General features: G+C 40.6%; 1 protein-coding gene across 2 annotated transcripts in view; it reads left to right on the top strand.

Moving 5' to 3' along the window:
• Galnt1 (polypeptide N-acetylgalactosaminyltransferase 1) overlaps nt 1-18,811 on the top strand; it is a 76,305-nt gene extending 57,494 nt beyond the window's left edge. For both annotated transcript variants that reach the window (XM_050134996.1, XM_050134995.1), the window contains exons 10-13: nt 379-518; nt 11,820-11,918; nt 12,613-12,747; nt 16,695-18,811. In XM_050134996.1, coding sequence (XP_049990953.1) covers nt 379-518; nt 11,820-11,918; nt 12,613-12,747; nt 16,695-16,841 — 521 coding nt within the window. In that variant the 3' untranslated portion in view covers nt 16,842-18,811. The remainder of the gene's footprint in view (nt 1-378; nt 519-11,819; nt 11,919-12,612; nt 12,748-16,694) is intronic.
• Nucleotides 18,812-20,558: the final 1,747 nt, after the last annotated feature.

Below are 20,558 nucleotides of genomic sequence, written 5' to 3'. Positions count from 1 at the left end.
TGGAACTAGCTGGAACTAGAATAGGCTGACCTTGAACTCACAGAGAACCTGTGCTGAGGCCTGTGCTGGGATTAAAGGCCTGCACACCACTGTCTGGCAATTTTTTTTATTTTTACCTTAATATACATTTAAGTTTCCTGATTTCTGTGTGACTAACTGTTGTTTAATATTTTTATTTGTTACATTTTTACATGAATTTGTTTCCTTTGAATAAAATCAAAATACGCATTAGCGCCTTGTCCTGTTTTCTCCTTTGGGAGGTGGTCCTTATCGCATCACCTGATAATCCTGCTTCCCATTCAGTTGCTTTGTGAGAATGCGCATAGAGGTGTTACCAGATAGAACTCCAATAAATCAGTCAATTATTTCTTTCAACAGGTGTTACAAAGGTAGATTATGGAGATATATCATCAAGACTTGGTCTGAGACATAAACTACAATGCAAACCTTTCTCTTGGTACCTAGAAAATATTTACCCTGATTCTCAAATTCCACGTCACTATTTCTCATTGGGAGAGGTAAAAACAAATATGTGTGTGTGTTTGTGTGTGTCTGTGTGTGTGTGTCTGTGTGTGATATTTATTCTGTATAGTTATTTAAAAGTTAAAACTTAGAACGTCTAAGGTTCTTAAATTATCTTTGATATTATAAAGTATTTAGCCCCAAGTATGGATAAGTTCTTGTTAATTAATGGGGTCTGCCTCATAATATGAAATTTTACTAAATTCTTTGGCTCCCCCACCCCTAGTACTAGGAAGTAACCCTGAGAACTTTCACATGATAAGCAAATGCTTGATCATTGAGCCACTTCCTCAGCAAAATCTTACTACATCTTTATCACATTATGTTTTATTAAAATAAAGATGCTTAGGGCTGGAGAGATTGCTTGGCTTACTTATTCTTACAGAAAACTTGGGTTTGGGTCCCAGTACCCACAGGAAAACTAAGAACCTGTTGAAATAGGAACGGCAGGGCTGCGTCCCCGGCACCTGGCCGCCCGCATGGCTAGTTTATACCCAGAAATAATTACACGGAAACCGTATTCTTTTAAACACTGCCTGGCCCGGCTAGGTCCAGTTTCTTATTGGCTAGCTCTTACATATTGTTCTAACCCATTTCTAATATTCTGTGTAGCCCATGAGTTGGCTTACCAGAGAGGATCTTAACCTGCGTCTGTCTGGAGCGGGAGAATCATGGCGACTCTTCCTCTAACCTTCTTTCTCCCAGAATTCTCTTCTGTATACTCCGCCTACCTAATTTTCTATCCAATAAAATGGGCCAAGGCAGTTTCTTTATTAGTAAGAAATCATTCCCACATCATTTCCCCTTTTTCCGTTTAAACAAAAAAGAAAGGCTTTAACTTTAGCATAGTAAAATTACATATAACAAAACAGTTATCAAGTAAGAATTACAGTTACAATATTTATATCTATTTTATCTCTTATCATAACTAAGGAAAACTATAACTATTTATTCTTCAACTCCATCAAAGACTCCAGAAGGATATAATATTATCTAAGTAAACAAGAAATAAGAAAACTCTAGAAATGACAGAGACATCTCGCTGCCTGGACAGTCACCCAAAGTTCCTCTGTACCGTTGGGGCATCCATCTTCGGCCTACAGGCCCATGGTATCCAGATACATTTCCATGAAGCAGGAAATTTTAAAGACAGTTCAGTCACTTTCTGCTGTGTTCTGTAGAATGTCTTGTAGACTCTTTCATGAATCAGGAACCCCGAAAGACCATCTCACCTTTAGGCAAGTTCAGCAGTCCTCTCTCTGAGGGTTCTCTGTGTCCAGTTTATGCAACAGTCCAGGCAAGAGCAGTTTCTTGCCCAAATGACTATCCAACTCCATAAGGATCCTCTTCGATGCCCATCTTCCTCTTGAAGTAGCTGGTGCTGCCAGGAGCAGACGTGTCTCCTTGTCATGAAAAGTCCTAAGTTATTAAAATATTTTAAATGCCATATTCTGCAGTCTTTGAAAGATATGAAGAATGCCTATCTAATTGAAATATATCTCTATATATCTAGAAAATCTAACTAACATGACTACAAGCTTAACTATTAGCAATGATTATCCATTAACAACCTATATTTCCTAATTATACATTACATTTTAAGTGAACTACATAATCACAATACCTTAATCAAGTTCAAAAATACATATACATATAACAAAATTGACCTTAAAATCCATACCAATGCAAATTATTCATATCTATATCATATCCCCCTTTAAATGTAAAAGAACATTTATAAACAATATTTGGGAACATGGGCGTAGTTTTTTCTCTCCAAACTGCTTCCTGCTGAATGGGGGCACTGTTAATCAGATCATTTAGGGTGTAACCTGTGTGTCAGGTTCATCTCGGTTGGCAGTTGAGTGAAGTAATTTTTTGAGGGTGTTCACAGCAACCTTTCAGGAGGGCGTGGTCTATCATACCATACCGGGATAGATGCAATCCATAGGGTCACATCCTCTGTGGAAACAAAAGAAGACCCTCTCCAAAGCATCATATCCTTAGATCCAAATTTTGAAGTCAAGATACCTTTAGAACATATGTGCAGGTTCAGCTTAGCAGCCCATATAATAAAATGTCTCTTTGTACTTAGCTCCTTCACAGTCAAAAATTTTAAAGAAAACACAATGTACATAATCCAGACTCTCTGTGAATTTTTCATTTTTACGTGGCTTATTTTTCTTTATTTCTCTTAATCTATAACTATCTGTACTTCTGTACTCTGTCTCTTTAAAGACTTTACCCTTTTTCTTTTTAAGACATTAACTTTATTCTTTATATTCTCTTTTTTTCCCCAAGCCTACGTACATTCATCCAACGGTGTCTGAATCTGTTTTACTGTGAATCTGTAATTTTTTTTTTTTTTTCCAGGAGCATTTCTTAAAATGTTAAGCATTTCTTAAAAACTTAAGTTGCACCATGTATAGGTAATACGGTACTGCCTGTGTCCTGCCCAGTCTAAACCTTAACTGCACGGTTTTAAGGTAATTACGGTAGTTCCTGCCTGAGATCAGCACAGTTCAGCAAGGAGCAGCCGCTCCTGCCTCAGAGTCATTTGGTGCTTTTGAGCTGAGCACAGTTACAGGCAAACAGCAGTTTACATTGGAGCCGCAATCAGCAATTTAATTTTGAGACTGAGTGTGCAGCACAGAAACTCTTTTTATCCAAGTTACAGCCAAATCTGACACGCAGAGCACTGCGCAGTCTGAAAACGCGTCTCTGTATGGCAGCAGGAATCCGCCATGCTCTTCCGCCTGCCTAAGCCTGATTCCGCCATCTGCCCAGGTGTAGGCAGGGAACGCTGAGCCATCGGCAGGTCTCAGAGCAATCTCCTCCGATCCCAAGTGGGAACAGAAACATCCAGTCCCATAAAAGCCTTGAAATGCTTTAAAGCCAGAGTTCACGCTGGCAGCATAGCACCAGGAAGCCGCGCTTTAAAATGACGCAGCTTTTTTTCTCTGCTGCTGTTGCTGAATCAGGAATCTCTCTACAGCATGTCACCAACAAAACAGCAAAAATCTGTGTTAAACTCTGTTTCCCTTATTTTTAAGGCTTCTCAGGTTTTTAAGTGGATTTAGCCCCACGTTGGGCGCCATCTGTTGAAATAGGAGCGGCAGGGCTGCGTCCCCGGCACCCGGCCGCCCGCATGGCTAGCTTATACCCAGAAATAATTACATGGAAACTGTATTCTTTCAAACACTGCCTGGCCCGGCTAGGTCCAGTTTCTTATTGGCTAGCTCTTACATATTGTTCTAACCCATTTCTAATATTCTGTGTAGCCCATGAGTTGGCTTACCAGAGAGGATCTTAACCTGCGTCTGTCTGGAGCGGGAGAATCATGGCGACTCTTCCTCTAACCTTCTTTCTCCCAGAATTCTCTTCTGTATACTCCGCCTACCTAATTTTCTATCCAATAAAATGGGCCAAGGCAGTTTCTTTATTAGTAAGAAATCATTCCCACATCAAGAACCAACTGAACCATTACCAAGAAGACTCTTGTTACAATGTAGCAGTGTCTTCAGTGGACTTATATTAACAACAAGCTAAGCCATTTCCTTGAAACCTGTACTTCTAAAGCGAATAACCATGGGTTAGTCCAAATCAAAGCCTGAGAAATTTCAGAGTGAAGCTAACTTGACAAGGAAGGTTGAAACAGTTCTGTATGTAAGTGGATGTTTATTTTCCTTTGGGAATTTTAAGTTTTCATAGCTTAGACAGGGAAGTGGGGGGAAATGCTGGAAAGCATATTTGTTTCTGATGATTCTCTTAAGTTGTTTCTCTTAGAATTCAGTATTATTTTTCTTGAAATAATTGGCTTATTAATTTGACTTATAGATAAGACAAATTTGCAAATTAGTTGTACTTTTTATCTCAGTGCCTGTCCATACTAAGGACTCTAGTATGAAAAAGATCTTGGCTTCTGTTATAATGACTTTGACAGTAAAACATTCTTGTGTCCTGTTTATTGGATGCCAGTTAGCTATCAGTTTTGACTCCTAGCCAAACTTCCTTTCTGTGTTTAAGAATTCAGATAGGAGCTGGGTGTGGTGACACGTGCCTTTAATCTGAGCACTGGGAGGCAGAGGCAGGTAGATCTCTGTAAGTTTGAGCTTTATAATAGAGAGACCATGTCTACCCACACCCCTGTCCTCTTTCCACCCCACAAAAATTCAGGTTTCTTAGACTGGATGTCTAGTCTTTTTGCATCCTTTGTTTAGAAGTTCAGCCTCTAAGTGAAAGTTCTTCTGGAGCCTGAGTTATTCCTTCTCTTGGAAGAAAACCATCCATCTCCATGTAGTTTTAGTAACTCTGTTTCCTCAAATGGGCCATTTCTTTTTATTCAAATTTACTCTCGTCTTTTGATTTCTTCTTAAGTGGTTGTCATGTCTTTGTTTCCATGGCCACCCTAGAGATTCATGTGTGCGTCACTGAATTAGGACTTAACAAATACTATACCATTTTTTCCGACTCCACCACCCCCAGTGTTAAATCAAAAGCATTGGACTCCTTCATTAGAGTTGAATACCACAGCCTATTAAACCATAAAGATTTGAGGTTTCTTCTTTTTTGTTTTTGTTTTGTTTTGCTTCTAGACAGGGTTTCTCTGTAGCTTTAGAGCCTGTCCTGGAACTAGCTCTTGTAGACCAGGCTGGCCTTGAACTCATAGCTTGCCTCTGCCTCCCAAGTGCTGGGATCAAAGGTGTGCACCACTACAGCCTGGTAAGGTATCTTGTAATCTTCTAACTTATCAAGGTCCTATTTGTTAGTTCACGGCAGTAATTTTCAACAGCCTAGTATAGATTTATCATCAGTTTAGCCTCTTATAATAATAATCTAGGAATAAATGTATTAAGTATATTAAAAGAATTTGTTTTTACTGGACTGTGATGCAAAAGAGTTTTTATTGTCAATTGTAAGTGGGAATTACTGTGGTCAAGATCCTCCTTTGATAGCATTATGTTTGTAGGACTTACCATCAAATGTTTTTTGGTTATTTGCCCTTCTTTATTGCCTACCTTTCTGTGTCTTTTCCAGGACACAGGACCTCTTCCCTTCACAGTACAGTCAGTCCTTTTCCCTTCCTCCTCCCTCTAAAACTCCTTCGAGGAGGCTGGTAGACAGTCTTGGAAGTTAGAACACCTTACATGGCATAGGCACCCGTGACAACCTTCTTGAGATCCTATAGTCATTGGGTTTACAGAAAGATTTCAAAGAGGACAAAGGGAAGGTTCTTTGAGGTGCCAAGGTAAATCTAGTCTGTTTCCTTGCTTATGTTTCGTTACCACCTTGAGTCACTTTTATACTGTGGTGCTTGGGCTGAGCAGTTGTCCTAGAGACCAGATGGCTCACAAACTGGACAGAATTATTCTCTGGCCCCTGAGGTATGCACTTAGGAGCAATCATTGGTGTATTCCTTATCCTTACCTATTGTTCCAGGTAGTCTTTGATTGCTTGAGCCTTTATTGAAGCTTTCCTCAGTTGGTAAAAATTTAGCTTGTTTTACTTCCTGTTGTATGCTGTGAATATTTTTTATTGCCATTGGTTAATAAAGAAGTTACTTTGACCAGTGGCTTAACAGAGTAAAGTCAGGCTGAAAGAGATGTATAGAGGGAGTAGGCGAAGTCAGGGAGAAGCCATGTAGCCACCCACAGGAGACAGACACCTCTGCCAGAACCCACCGGAACCTTGCCTACCTAGTGATACACAGATTAATAGAGATGGGTTAGTTTAGGATATAAGAGCTAGCTAGAAATATGCCTAAGCTATTGGCCAACCAGTATTGCAAATAATTATTTTTGTAATTTTGTGATTATTTCAAGTGTGGGCAGCCAGGAACAAACAGCTTCCTCCAACAACTTCCTTACTCCTTTTACTTGTTAGTGTAAATACTACACTTTCGCCCTCTTCTCCTCTGTCTTAATTAGGGTTTCTGTTGCTGTAAAGAGACCCCATAACCACAGCAACACAAATAAAGGAAAACATTAATTGTAGTGGCTCACTTACAGTTCAGAGGTTCAGTCCATTTATCATCATGGCGGGAAGCAAGGCAACATGCAGGCAGACATGGTGCTAGAGAAGGAGCTAAAAGTTCTTACATTTTGACTCATGGGCAACAGGAAGTGTTCTGAGACACTGGGCGGGATCTTGAACATATATGAGACCTCAAAGCTTATTCTCACACTAACACTTCTCCAACAAGGCCACACCTCCTAATAGTGCTACTCCCTTGGGGGCCATTTTTTTTCAAACCATCACATCCTCCCAAAAAGTTGAATTTCCATTGGGTTGAAATATGTCTATGCTGCCTGTTCTTGCCTTTATACCACCATTCCTCCACTGTAGTAGTGGAACATCTAGGACTTTATTTTAAATCTAGCTTATAGAAAAAAATTATAAAGCTAAATAGAGGGAGAAACCTGTTTTGTAATAGAAGTTGAATTGTGACAGATTTCCTTTTGTAAGCATTAGCTGACATGAGTTTATTTGTCAGGAAGACCACAGCCATATCCTCCCTGACACTCAGGGTATGTAACCCCAGCTCTTTAGGAGGTTGGAATTTCTTCACGGTTTTTTCTTCATTCAACAACTATTTGAGTGACCACAATGCAACATGGCATAAAATTTTGTTTTTGTTGATCTTATAGTCTATTTGAATAAAAATTAAAAATATACAGTGTGTCAGATAGCAGTGGCAAGAACAGATGAGAACAAGGATGCCTGGTGAGCATGAAAATTGTTCTATTTTACATAGGTAGTTGAGGAAGGCACCCTTAAGGTAATTTGTGAGGAAAATCCTGAAGAAAGAATAACTAAGCCAAGCGTTGCTTAGGTTAACGTTTCAGAGCAATGGGGGAATGAGTACAAAGGTTGCTAAAATGAGTATGAACTTGGCATGTCCCAGAAATAGTAGGGAGGTCACTTGTCTAGAAAAAACAAGTATATAGGTAATAAAAGATGAGGACAAACCCATGAGGGTAAGCTGGGAAGATGGCCCAGTGGGTAAAGCGCTTGCCTCACAGACATGAACTGAGTTCAGATCCTCAGAACCCATGTAAAGCTGAGCATGAGTGTGATGAGGTGAGAGGCAGAGACAGGAGAATCCCTGAAAGTTCCTGGGTCAGTTGGCCTGGTTTATGCAGTGAAAAATAGCAAGGAAGAAAGAAAGACTCCATTTCAGATTGAAGATGGACAGTTGAGGTTGTCATCACGGTAGGTGTGAACTTTCCAGTCTTGATGCACACATGTGCTTGTATCGTTGGTTGTACACGCACATAGACCATTTAGAGGATCAAGTGAGAAGAGAACACAGCCATAAGCAGCTGGTACAGGTTGGAAATCATGGATATTAATCCTAATACTTGGGAGCACGGAGGCAGGATTGCATGCTTGAGGCCAGTCTAGTCTATGTAGTGAGTTCCAGAGCTGCATAATGAGGCCCTGTCTGAAAACTAAAAAGTAGAGCAGAAGGAGAACCAGGAGAATGATGTTTCAGAGACTTAAGTGAAAGGTTTGTCTCAAAAAGTAGGTGCTTAACTATGTGACTACTATGGAGAAAGCATAACCTGAGTATGGAGGATTAGGGAGATTCTGTTAGTACTCTCAGTATGCGAGAGTGCCCATGGAGAGTATTAGGGAGAATACAAGTGTAGAGCTTGAATGTGCACTGTCTTGCAAGGCGAGGCATTTTTCTGTGAATAATGCAGAGAAGTAAGTAGATGATGGCTAGAGGATAATATGGGGAAGGGGAGATTATTTTCCTTTTATGAAAATAAAGTGTGTGCTGAGTTTTTCACAGTCAGTTTCTGGGGTCTGGTGCAGCCTGGGGCCTTGGTCATGCCAGGATTCTTCGGGGCTTTATTAAGAATGTTTGGGTTCTCTTGGAATCATGTTATACCCACTTATAAGGAAATTTGTATAAGAATGGGGTTGAGGACCTTAACCATTTATAAAATCAGGAGTGATGCTAAAAGATGTGAAGTTTTTTTTTTTTTTTTAAATATTTATTTATTATGTATACAATATTCTGTCTGTGTGTATGCCCACAGGCCAGAGGAGGGCACCAGACCCCATTACAGATGGTTGTGAGCCACCATGTGGTTGCTGGGAATTGAACTCAGGACCTCTGGAAGAGCAGGCAATGCTCTTAACCTCTGAGCCATCTCTCCAGCCCCAAGATGTGAAGTTTTGAACAGAGTTTGGTTCAGTGGTTTTAAGCCCTTTCCAGGGGGACTAGGTTTGGTCCCTAGCACCCACATGGTGGCTTACAACCATCTGTAACTCCAGTCCCAAGGGATGTGGTTCCCTCTTCTGAGATTCATGCTCATGCAGCTCTGTTGACCCAACCTAAGTGGCAGAGGCAACTTGGATGTCCCAGACAGATGAATGGAATGAAAGTGAAATAGAATGATGACAAGAATAATGTCGTTTCACTTCTGGGGAGAACCTATAGTGGTTGTGTGCATGGAAACAGAAAGCAGTGGTTACCACAGACTGATAGAGGTAGGAAAATGGTTTGTTTAGTGGCTGAAGTGGTTCAGGTTTGTAAACTGGGAAGGTTCTAGAGACCTTTTTCATAGCAGTGAGAATGGACTTAGCAGTTCTGAACTGACTCTTTGTAACTGGCTATGGTGGTAAATTTTATGTTATATAAAAAAGAGAAAGACCCTAAATGGTTAGGAGATGGGATCCAGCACGGAGGGGAGTAAAGGATGGGACACAGGCAGTTCATCCCTTGGGACAGAATAGAAAGGAGATGTGGAGTCAAGTACAAGTCAGATGAGAGTGATAGTTTGTGTGGATGCTTGAGAAGTCCTCTTAAATAATGACTTCAGGTGAATACAGATTATTGGTTGAGAGTAAGGCGGGGGCTGCTGGTGATAGAGGCTTGGGAAAGAGGGCAAATAGAAGCCTAGACTTGTTTGAGTACAGAGGTCCCGGAAGGGAGCTGATGCTGGTGAGTGAGTAAACCCATCACCCCCCCCCCCTTCCTGCACATTCTCCCCTTGAGTGAGTAAAATCTAGGTTAAGTAACATGCCTCTGAAGGACATGGAGCAGCCACTCCTTTATGGAGTGAAAGGTGGTTTGTTTGTTTGTTTCTTCCTTTCTTTCTTTTTCTTCCTTTCTTCTCTTTTCTTCTTTTCTTTTCTTTTTTTGAACTGACCCAATTTTAGACAATGCCTAAACATTGTTAGCTGGGCTTGAGTTCTAACAAATTAAAGGGTGATACATGTCCAAGCCATGGAACATGGTTGCCAAGGCAAGTTGACCTCTTTCTTCTTTCTTATCTGCTGACTTCCCACGTGGCATAGGCTTTACCATCTGCTATTCTTGCCATTGCCTCACAAACATAGCCTGTGGTCCTTTTGTGCCAGGTCTTTGCAGACCAGGCACCTCCAGGTGAAAAGTCTCATTTCTGGGACATGATTATTAAGATGTCTGTCTCAACCAAGTCTGCCTTCCAGTACTTATACTATAGGATTTGAAACCAAAATAATGTTATGTTTCCTCATAATAGCTAATAGTTGTTAATCCATTGACTATTGTAAGCAACCACAGAGTTAGACCCTGACCTTCCTGGGATAGCTGGTGTTAAGGCAGAGCAGACTGATGGTTCTCACATTGCCTTGGCATCCACTTCATATAAAGCAGCAGTCTAAGTGCCTTACAGACATTCAGATGTCCCTCTTCTGATGACATGGTTAAACTGCTTTTGTGGAGTGGATTAATGTTTAATGGAAAGTGAAATCTGCATCATCACATGGCTGCTTCCACACAAGCCAGCTTCCAAAGCTCTTTTGGCCAGAAAATGTCTATCTTTAGTTTCCTGAGGAGTCATCAGGGGGATTGGATTGTCAAAAGGGACACCTTGTGTCCTTGAAGAGTTGTAAAATTGCTTTTACATTATTACTGAAAATAGAATTATTTTGAACTGAATGTAATTCCTAAAGGAACAGTGAAAGAATGAAAGAAATGAGAACAAAAAAAGTTTTAATTTAAAATTAAAGAACCCTTGATGTATAAATAAGTCCTTTATTTGGATCATTTCCACCCCTCTCTCTCCAGCTCCTTCTGTGTCACCCCCCCCAATTTCCCTTTTAAATTAGAAACCTCTTCCTCTTTAACTCTTGTTGCATACATACAAACATACATGCACACATATACACATATACCGTACTTGAGTCTAGTGTTGCCCTCATATACATTTGTCTAGGACTGACTGACTGGGATTGAATAACCTCTCGGGCTTGTCCCTGGAAAAAACTGATTCTCCTTCTCGTAACAACCATTAATTGCCTATAGTTTTTCATCTATAGGTGGGACCTTGTGAGATTTCCCCTATCCTCTTTGGCATGCCACTGGTGGTGTTACTATGCAAGTCATGTTTAGGTGACCATATTGTTGAGATTTCATTGGTGCAACTTCCCTGTCATATATAGAAGACACTGTCTTGAAGCAGAAACCCCGGTCCTTGGCTATTATAGTTTTCCTGTTCCTTTATGATGTTCCCTAAGCCTTTGTTTTAGGGGTTTGTGTTCTATTAACTGAGGCTGAGCATTCCATTCTGTTCTCAGTGTTTTGACCAGTTGTGGCTTTCTGTGATAGTCTCTATCTGCTTCAAAAAGAAGCTTCTTTAATGAGGGCTGAGAGCTGCCTGGATAAATATTTAGAATGCAACTAGAATTATACTGGTTTAGAAAAATTGCAGTCATAGGTCCTCCTCTAAGATCCATGACTTCATTAGTTATGTGTGAGTGACTAGGATTTTATTGTACCAAATATGAATTTCCTCCTATTGTGTGGGCCCTAAGTCCACTTAGACAACTGTTGATGGCACCCATAAGTACCACTAAAGAAATAATAAAAGATGTTGGGTGTGGTGGTGCACAGTTTTTTGTTTGTTTGTTTGTTTGTTTGTTTTTTCTTCCCCCAAGACAGGGTTTCTCCTGTAACAGTCATAGCTGGTTGTCCTAGAATTCACTTTGCAAACCAGGCGCCTCCAACTCACAGAGACCTGCTTGCTTCTACCTCTAAAAGTGCTGTGTTTAAAGACATATGCCACCATTTAAAGGCGTGCACACCTTTAATCCCAGCAGGCAGATCTCTGAGATGGAGGCACCTGGTCTGCAGAGTGAATTCCAGGACAGCTAGGGCAATTACACAGAGAAACCCTGTCTCAAAAAACCAACAACAACAGAAAGAAATAATAAAGGGTTGGCTTTTGGTATTATCTGTATGCACCTCTCCTTTAGTTAAGCTCCTGCGCTCTAACTCCTGACGTTTTCACGTCCCACAGATACGAAATGTGGAAACAAATCAGTGTCTAGATAACATGGCTAGAAAAGAGAATGAAAAGGTTGGAATTTTCAATTGTCACGGTATGGGAGGCAATCAGGTGAGTATCCTTACTAAACTTTGAAAACAGCTTTTGATTTTGGTTTACTTTGTTCTTTTACTCCTATAACATTATTCAGGAAACATTTTATATATTTAAAAAAATAACAAAAGTATTAGGTGAAAGGTGCTTTCAATCTAACGATTGATACTGTATTATTTTTATATAGCTCTCACTGTGTGTATAACCTTGGGTAGCTTTCAATATAGACTAGGATGGCCTTGTACTCAGATCTGCCTGCTTTCTCTAGTAATTTTTTAATAAAAGATTTTTATAAGGTCTCTTTAACCACTGAATTAACATTACTGAGCACAAAATTTGTTTTTTCCTTTTTAGGGAAAAAAAAATGACTGCCCTTAAAATACACTCAGCCTCCAGAAAACAATGTGGATTTTTACTTTCCTCTGTGTAAAATTGGTGTAGCTTTCTCAGTTTTTCAATCTCCATTACTGTGACAATGTACACGAATCCTGTGTCTTGAAGTAGTTGCAGATTCTTTTGAGAGTGGTCCAGGCAAAGTTTAAACTTGGAGTTACGGTTTTTATCTATATGCTCATTATCCCTCTGTTGAAACTGATTCCCGATGTCTTCATTGTCTCGTGGCTCCAAATGTAGAAATGTGGGCATCTGAAGTGCGGACTGATTTCCTTTTACTGTGAAAGCTTACTTACATAAGTTTATGTTTACTTTTCAGGTTTTCTCTTATACTGCCAACAAAGAAATTAGAACCGATGACCTGTGTTTGGACGTTTCCAAACTTAATGGCCCAGTTACCATGCTCAAATGCCACCACCTAAAAGGCAACCAGCTCTGGGAGTACGACCCAGTGGTGAGTTCCCCAGTTGCCTATAGATATAGAAGCTACAGCGTATGGGCAGATTTATAGCTAGTGTGGTTCATAGTAACTGTTACAGTCATTACAGCCATTAGATATTCCAAACATTCCCTGTTTGTTTCTGGATGTGTGCCGCTGCCATCGTGAGTGTGATTGTCTCTTGTCTTAAAGAATGCGCAATATCTATTTCCTTGTAGCAGGTGTTAGGGACATAGCCAGTGTGACAACTAACAGCTTTTAAAATGAAAAGGCTCCTTATTTTCAGTTTGTTGGGTATGGCAGTATATTAATTATGCAGTACTGAACTACTTAAGTAGCTCCATTGAGTAGATGATTTTTTTTTACACGAGTCTCTAGGTATATGGTTTCTGGTGTACTCTGATGTTTTGCTTTGTTTTTTTTTGACAGAACAGGCAGAATAGAATGTTTATTAAAACATTTATCATGTGTTCCTTGCTTAATATTGTTTATGTTGTTTGTAATTTTATACTTGATATCTGTTCCTATTGTATATAGTTTATTTATTTATTTATTTATTAAAGATTTCTGCCTCCTCCCCGCCACCGCCTCCCATTTCCCTCCCCTCCCCCAACATACTCCCCCTCCCTCATCAGCCCGAAGAGCAGTCAGGGTTCCCTGCCCTGTGGGAAGTCCAAGGACCCCCCACGCGTACTCTGATGTTTAAGCTAACTATAATCTCAGCTCTGAAAGAAAAGACCATGGGCTGCTTTACTCTCAGATATGTTACTCTTATTTTCAGGAAAATAAGTTTTTCCTGGAACGCTCTTGACAAGCTGTGCTTATTTCTTGGAGTTGTAGATTTGTCCCATAGTGAACCATAAGGAAGGCAGGAAAAGTAAGCGCTTGGTTTTCTTGTGTTTGCATGTGAGATGACCAAGACCCAGAGATTGGGAATGGTTGTTGGCTAGTCCTACCTCAGTGAACATTTGCAAAGTGAGTGTCGATTAGAGGTGCAGGAGTATTTACAAAGAACCCACCGCATGTGTGAAGTTTAAACTTCACATCACTGTGCAAAGTTTGTTTCCAAGAAATAAAATTAATTATGTCTTAGGCTGATTTCTCTCAGATTTCAGGATAAAACTAACTATTGAGGTATTTACTAGGGAGTATTTCTGAATTAGTAACTGTGAAAAGGAAAGGGAAAAGCAAGCTGCCTGGCTAGCCCAGTAGCCTAAGTGAACTCCAGAGGGCGCTCTGGAGAGGGAGAGCAGCCCATACGAACTCAAGAACTAAAATCCTGGACACTGTTCCATGGGTAAAAATTAATTGTTCCTGGTATCACAGTGTGTAGATGGTCTAAGTTAGATATCAGACCCGGGATTCTTAGTTCTTGATCCAAGATACTTTGTTCAGTACCCTACTATATTTGATTAAATTTGCACGTTCATGCATGTTTAAATCTTGTTTATATTATGTACTTTATAAAATGTATAGTATGACAATAAGCTCCTTTCCTTCTACTGCTTGTGCTTTCTCCTCTGAAATACGATGGAAATCGAGACCCATTTACATTGAGAGATTAGACGCAGGAAGTAGATGAGTATTTTTTCTATTACGTAGGTAGCCTTTGCAATAAGTAATGAAAGCTTTTATCCTCTGCTTCAAGGGTTGCAGTTAAAAATGTGTCACTTGCCTGCCCAGTGCCTGAATCATGTTCTCTCTGGAGACTTGCCAGTGTTACCTAGGTGTCTACTGAGTCCTCTGATGACAAAGCGCAGTACTGGAGCCTTGGAGCTCTGCATCTCTATCAGCCCGAGCCTTGTCTAGAGCAAGGTTCTTCCCAGTGTTAGGTCTCCTGCAGGGCTTGCCTCCTGATAATACCAGTTCAGTCTGGATGCTGAGCACTTGAGTATCCAGCATGGAGCATTTCCAGATTCTAGAAACTGGATGTGGTGGCACAGCACTCCGAGGACGTGAAGGTAGACTGTGAGTTATTTGAGGCCAGCCTGGGCTTCATATAGCAAGGCTTTGTCTCAGAAAAGGGGGTAAAGAGAGGTGTTTTTAGAAATTGGGAAGGAACTGGGTGGTGGTGGCTCACGCCTTTAATCCCAGCACTCAGGAAGAAGGTAGAAGCAGTCGGCCTGGTCTACAGAGTGAGTTCCAGAACAGCCCTGGCTACACAGAGAAACCCTGTCTTGGAAAAACTAATTGCCCAGTCACAATTTTTGTTATATTTGTTTTTTTTTTTTTTTCCTGCTTTTAGTAATCTTGACCTTGAGCCTGAGGACAGGTGCCACCTTGGTAGGGAATTGTGGAATGTTGAATATGTCCTTAATCCTGCACTGGTTTTGTCTCAGCTGGAACTGAAGGCTGAAATGAAGTGCATGTGTGTAGAGCCTGAGCGCTGGCTGCTAGACTGTGCCACACTGCACCTGCATGAGAAGAGAGCTAGCACCATCACAGCCACAGCTGCACTCACTGTCCTCGAGCTTCAGTTCTCCTGCATCTGTGAGAATTAAGTAGATGATACAGAACCTGGGGTCAGTGTGATGGTAACATCTACAGTATACAGCTATTTGCCAGTTCTCACTTGGATACGGCACAGAGTAATAGAGAACTAGAAAGAAAGAGTAGATGGATGCAGTCATTAGTTTCTGTTATATTTTAAATTAACACAAGTGTTAAAAGAGGCATCGTGAAAATAAGATGTTTCAGATGCTGGAGTGTTGGCTCAGTGGTTAAGAGCACTGGCTGCTCTAACAGAAGACCCAGGTTCAATTCCCAACACCCACATACTGATTCACAACTGTCTATAACTCCATTTCTAGGGGATCTGACTCCCTCTTCTGACCTCCGAAGGCATCAGGCACACACATGGTATACGGACATGCACACAGGCAAAAAAACACTCATACACATAAAGTAAAATTTAAAATTGTTTTGTTTTTTTGAGGCAGGGTTTCTCTGTGTAGCCCCGGCTGTCTTGGAACTAACACTGTAGACCAAACTGGCCTCAAACTCGCAGAGATCAGACAGCCTTTGCCTCCCAAGTGCTGGAATTAAAGGTATGCGCCACCACCACCTGACAAAATATAAACATTTTAAGTGAGGTCTTGCAGAGAAAAGATTCACATTAAAATCAAGACAGGAGTAAAGAATCTGATCACTCAGCATACACCACACACCAGTAATTCATTGTTCTGGAACACATTCATTCTGGACCATTATGACTATGAATTCACTTTTACTTGTCTTGCCTTTTAGAAATGACCCTAAAAATCAGCATGAAAGTCTCAGGCCTAAAACATAAGCACCAAGGTGGACAGCCGTGTCCCTCTCTGGCAGTCCTTTGCGTGTGAGGCTCCACATAGTTACCTGTTGTTACTGCCTTCCAGAATCTTCTCAAAATGTGTCTTGTATTGTGATATTTATCTTAAAGTGAGAAAGCCCAGGTTGTCTAGGCTATGAACCAGTCTTTTCTAGGTTTCTATGCTCTTGTATGCCACAATCCCTTCCTCCACCACAAGGATGATTTCTGGAGTTGATTTCTAGGCTTATGATTAATTGTAGTGTGTCTCAGCCACACCAGCATTCTTATATTTTGAATCTTTAGAAGGACCCAAGTTTCTAAAATCTTAGAGTTTAGAATCACAGAATTAAGCAGCCTTATCACAGAGAAATAAAAGAAAAATTGTAGTTGTTTGGAAATATGTTCAAGGGAATGTTAGTAGTCACTTAACTTGGCCTGGATTTTTCTTTTTGCTTTAAGGAAGCTAAAGTGTGTGTGTGTGTGTCTGTCTCTCTGTGTGTGTGGCAGTGGCGCACAACTTTAATCCCAGCACTTGGAGGCAGAGGCAGGTGGATCTCTTGGAGTTCTAGGCCAGCCTGGTTGATGTGGTACAGTGCTCCAAAGGGGACTGGGGTGTTATTTTTTTCCTTCACTTTCTAGTTAAGGTGTGTGTTTCCCCTGCTGCTTTCAGAAATTAACCCTGCAGCATGTGAACAGTAACCAGTGCCTGGATAAAGCCACGGAAGAGGACAGCCAGGTGCCCAGCATTAGAGACTGCACTGGAAGCCGGTCCCAGCAGTGGCTTCTTCGAAATGTCACCCTTCCAGAAATATTCTGAGACCAAATTTACAGCAGCAACAACAAAAAGAAAAATGAAAGAAAAAAAATAAGGATTGACTGGGCTACCTCAGTATACGTTTCTGCCACATTCTTAAGTAGCAAAAAAGGAGAAGTGTTTTCCTCTTCTGTGGGATGTAAGGTTTATCAGCCATTAAAACTCAGACTCCTCTAGCTTTTCACTTGCTGTGAACCAGCCTTCCTGTCCCAGGACGTGAGACTGCAAAGTAGTGAGACTGCACACACTGATGTTTACAAGACTGAAGAGTCTTCATCAAGAACAGTGGCGAGTGGCCTTCCGATCCCAGACAGGCGCAGAATGTGCTCTCTGGATAGATGCACCTTCCACAGCGGTCGTGCACGTCAGCCGTGTCGGCTGAGTGTGCCTCCTGAAGAATAGATCTCCTGATTAGAACCAGTAGCTGAAATATTAAATATTGATAGAAAAGAAAGTGGAAAAGAACTGGAACCAGGTTTAGAATCATGAAAACATTTTTACAACAATAAAAATTATATCAAACAGGGTTTAAAGGAAATTAAAACAGAATTATGAGAAGTACAATTTGTTATAGTATCAGATTTCTATATAGATTTTATACCTCAGTGGGGAAAAAATGATTCCAGTGACATTTATTTTGTTTTCATCTGTGATAGTCATATGGATGCTTTTATTTTCCTTGGGGTGCTGAAAATGAGATGGGGGTGGAGCTCTGGACATAGTTTTGATTCCTTTTTACAATATTTTTATTTGGTTTGTGGGCTGTTGGAATTGTAAGTTTTAATTGCCTTCTTTTAAAAGAGATTTAACATGCCTGTCTCAATTGAAACGTTAGAGATATCAGTTACTCTTGGGTCAGCTGGCTTACAGACTCTCTTACCCTGTCCCCCAACCTCCACACAGTTTCTTATCACATTTTCAACTTTTTAACTTGACCCCCAGACTCCTGCTACTGACTCCAGATTTGTCTCCACAGCAGCAACTCCTCAATTCCTGTGAGTCACTTCGCACAACTTACAAAGAGTGGTTGTTTATTTGGGTATGTGGAGATTGTGGATTGATGGGCTTTTTTGAAAACCTTTTCCACTCCACATAAAGATGTGCTTCCCTGTCAGGTGCACATTTAGATTAAGTTTGAGTTGTGATGTTGATTTGCTGCTTTTAAAAAAAAAAATAATAAAAATTGACTGAAAATATTTAATTGGCATTTTTTAATGAGTTAGCCAAGGAAGTGCAGCTGAGTCCGTATTCCAGTCCTGCATTTCTCCCTAACTCCATTTCTTAACTGATTTTCTTTTCTCTGGTTTTTAGTGACAGAATCACCTATTAAAAGATGATGTTAATTAAAGTTCACGTTTGGTCTCACAGAAATCTCCTTGTGACATTTTCCTATGGCATCCCACTGGCCAGAGTATGCATATGCTCTGCTTCCTGTTTGTCAGGGATAGTTAGGGGGTTCTGTGCTTTGGTTATCAAGGACTCGCTGCAGGAAGACCTATTTCTTATGCTTAAGAATGGTCCTAGAAGTCACATCACCAGCGACATTGCCCAGTTTCTCATCATTCATTGGATCAGCATCGAACATACGGATGCTTGGGGTAACGCTGTCCTCCAGGATGCAGAGGCTCCCCAGGAAGTCTGAAATGAAGCAGGTGTTGGCTGGAATAGTTTTTCTCCTCTGTGAGCTATGTTAATTCTATTTCCAGTGGGGCCAATGATTGAAAAGTCAGATGTCTAATAAATTATTTTCATGCTCAGAATTACAGATTTTTGTACCCTAGCATAGCATGGCCTTACTCCTTATTGTAAAAGTTTAACAGCATTGTGATTTTAAATTTTGTCTCACTTTTTAAGAGGGGGTGTGAGTGACTTAATTCATGGGTACTTTTAGAACCTGATAGATAATCTCATTGCCTTTATTTTTCTAATTAAAATATTCCTAAATACTTTGAAATATAAAATATTCCTGAGTAGTTGTGCCTTCCGTTGATTTTACTTGAAGGTAAAATGGACCCTTTCACCACAGCTGTTTGTGGGTTAGGCAGATGCTCATCTCTGTTGAATCAAACTGAGAAGAAAAGGAATGAAAAAGAAATTAAAGAATAAGGATGGGCTTATTTTTGCCAGTGACATATTTAGAAGTATGACAAATAAAGATGTGTTTTGTTTCTTTAAGACAAGGCCACACCCTGTAGCCCAGACTAGTCTTAAACTCAAAAGCAGTCCTACTGCCTCAGCCTCTATCCGAGTAGTTGGATTAAAGCATGAACCACCAAACGTGGCCAGGACAATTTGAGTCTCACAGATCTTTTCACCCACACCAGTCACAGTCTGTTTGAATGTTTCTTAGTTCTAACTGGTATCTTGGTAAGTGCTGTTTTATTTACTGTCCTGCTAGGCAAGGCTGTCGACTGCCAGTCATGTAGGCCATGTCTTCTCTGTCCTTGTTCTCTGTGCGGACGTGGTGCTGCCCTCTTCTTCCAAGAAGCACACCAAAGTGAGTTGGATTCCAGGACTGACATAGTCTTTAAACAAGAAAGGCGTCTAGAACCAAGGTTTCTGGAGTGCTGGCTAGAGCAGGTGTGTAGAAAAAGAGTGCTTTACTCCTTTAGGACATTAAATCTGTTTGCAAGTCTCCCATCCTCTGATTGTTTTGTTTTTTTCGAGACAGGGTTTCTCTGTGGCTTTGGAGCCTGTCCTGGAACTAGCTCTTGTAGCCCAGGCTGGTCTCAAACTCACAGAGATCCGCCTGCCTCTGCCTCCCGAGTGCTGGGATTAAAGGCGTGTGCCACGACTGCCTGGCTGCTTAGTAAATTTCTAAGAATTATTCATTCAGAGGATGAGGCTGATATGCAAGGGTTTATGTATGTGTATACATTAAGGTAGTTCTATGTACTTTCAGTACCATTAAAGAAGTCAGATGCCAGGGGCTGAAGAGATGACTAAGCAGTTAAGAGCACTGACTGCTCTCCTGGAGGACCCAGGTTCAGTTCCCCAGAACCCACATGGCAGCTCACAACTGTCTGTAACTCCAAGATCTGACACCCTCACAGATATGCATGCAGGCAAAGCACCAATGTACACACAAAAAAAGTATACATGAAGTCAGATGTCTAAGAAGGTTATCTACCTCTCCCCTCCTCTAAGATCCATGACTTCATTAGTTATGTATGCGGAGAGAACCGGAGAGCAGCACAGCGAAGACTACTCATTGAGGGTTCGTATGCTAAAACGTTAGTTTCCCACAATTGGTCTGTAGAGTCATAGGGTAAAAGTGCGTAAGGCTTTTTGTAGGAATCGGTGTGTGTGTGTGTGTCTGGAAATGCAGTAAATATAGAATAACAGATAATGTTCAAAAGGAAAAATAGAATTGGAGGCTTTCCATTTCTCATTTGATTTGCTCTAAAGTCTTTGTCAGTAAGTGTGGTAGTAGAATAGGATAAACAGATGATAGCAGCAGACCCCACATGGTTGGATGGATTTTTTAGCAAAAAATGCAAGCAGTTAATTCAGGAAATAAGATTTTCCTTTTGGAACTGAAGTGGTAGTGTTTTGTTTGGTTTTCATTGTGTGTGTGTGTGTTTAATTTGTTTCTTGTTTTTTTTTTTTTTTTTTTTTTTTTTTTTTTTTTTTTTTTTTTTTTTTTTTTTTTTTTTNNNNTAGGTTTTTCGAGACAGGGTTTCTTTATGGTTTTGGAGCCTGTCCTGGAACTAGCTCTTG

Source organism: Alexandromys fortis, unplaced genomic scaffold, assembly GCF_014885135.2.
Source record: "Alexandromys fortis isolate MF-2015 unplaced genomic scaffold, M_Fortis_MF-2015_v1.1 scaffold_25, whole genome shotgun sequence".
In the NCBI taxonomy this organism is placed as follows: domain Eukaryota; kingdom Metazoa; phylum Chordata; class Mammalia; order Rodentia; family Cricetidae; genus Alexandromys; species Alexandromys fortis.
The sequence above is the reverse complement of the archived record's forward strand: the minus strand, read 5'-3'. Positions and strand labels throughout refer to the sequence as shown.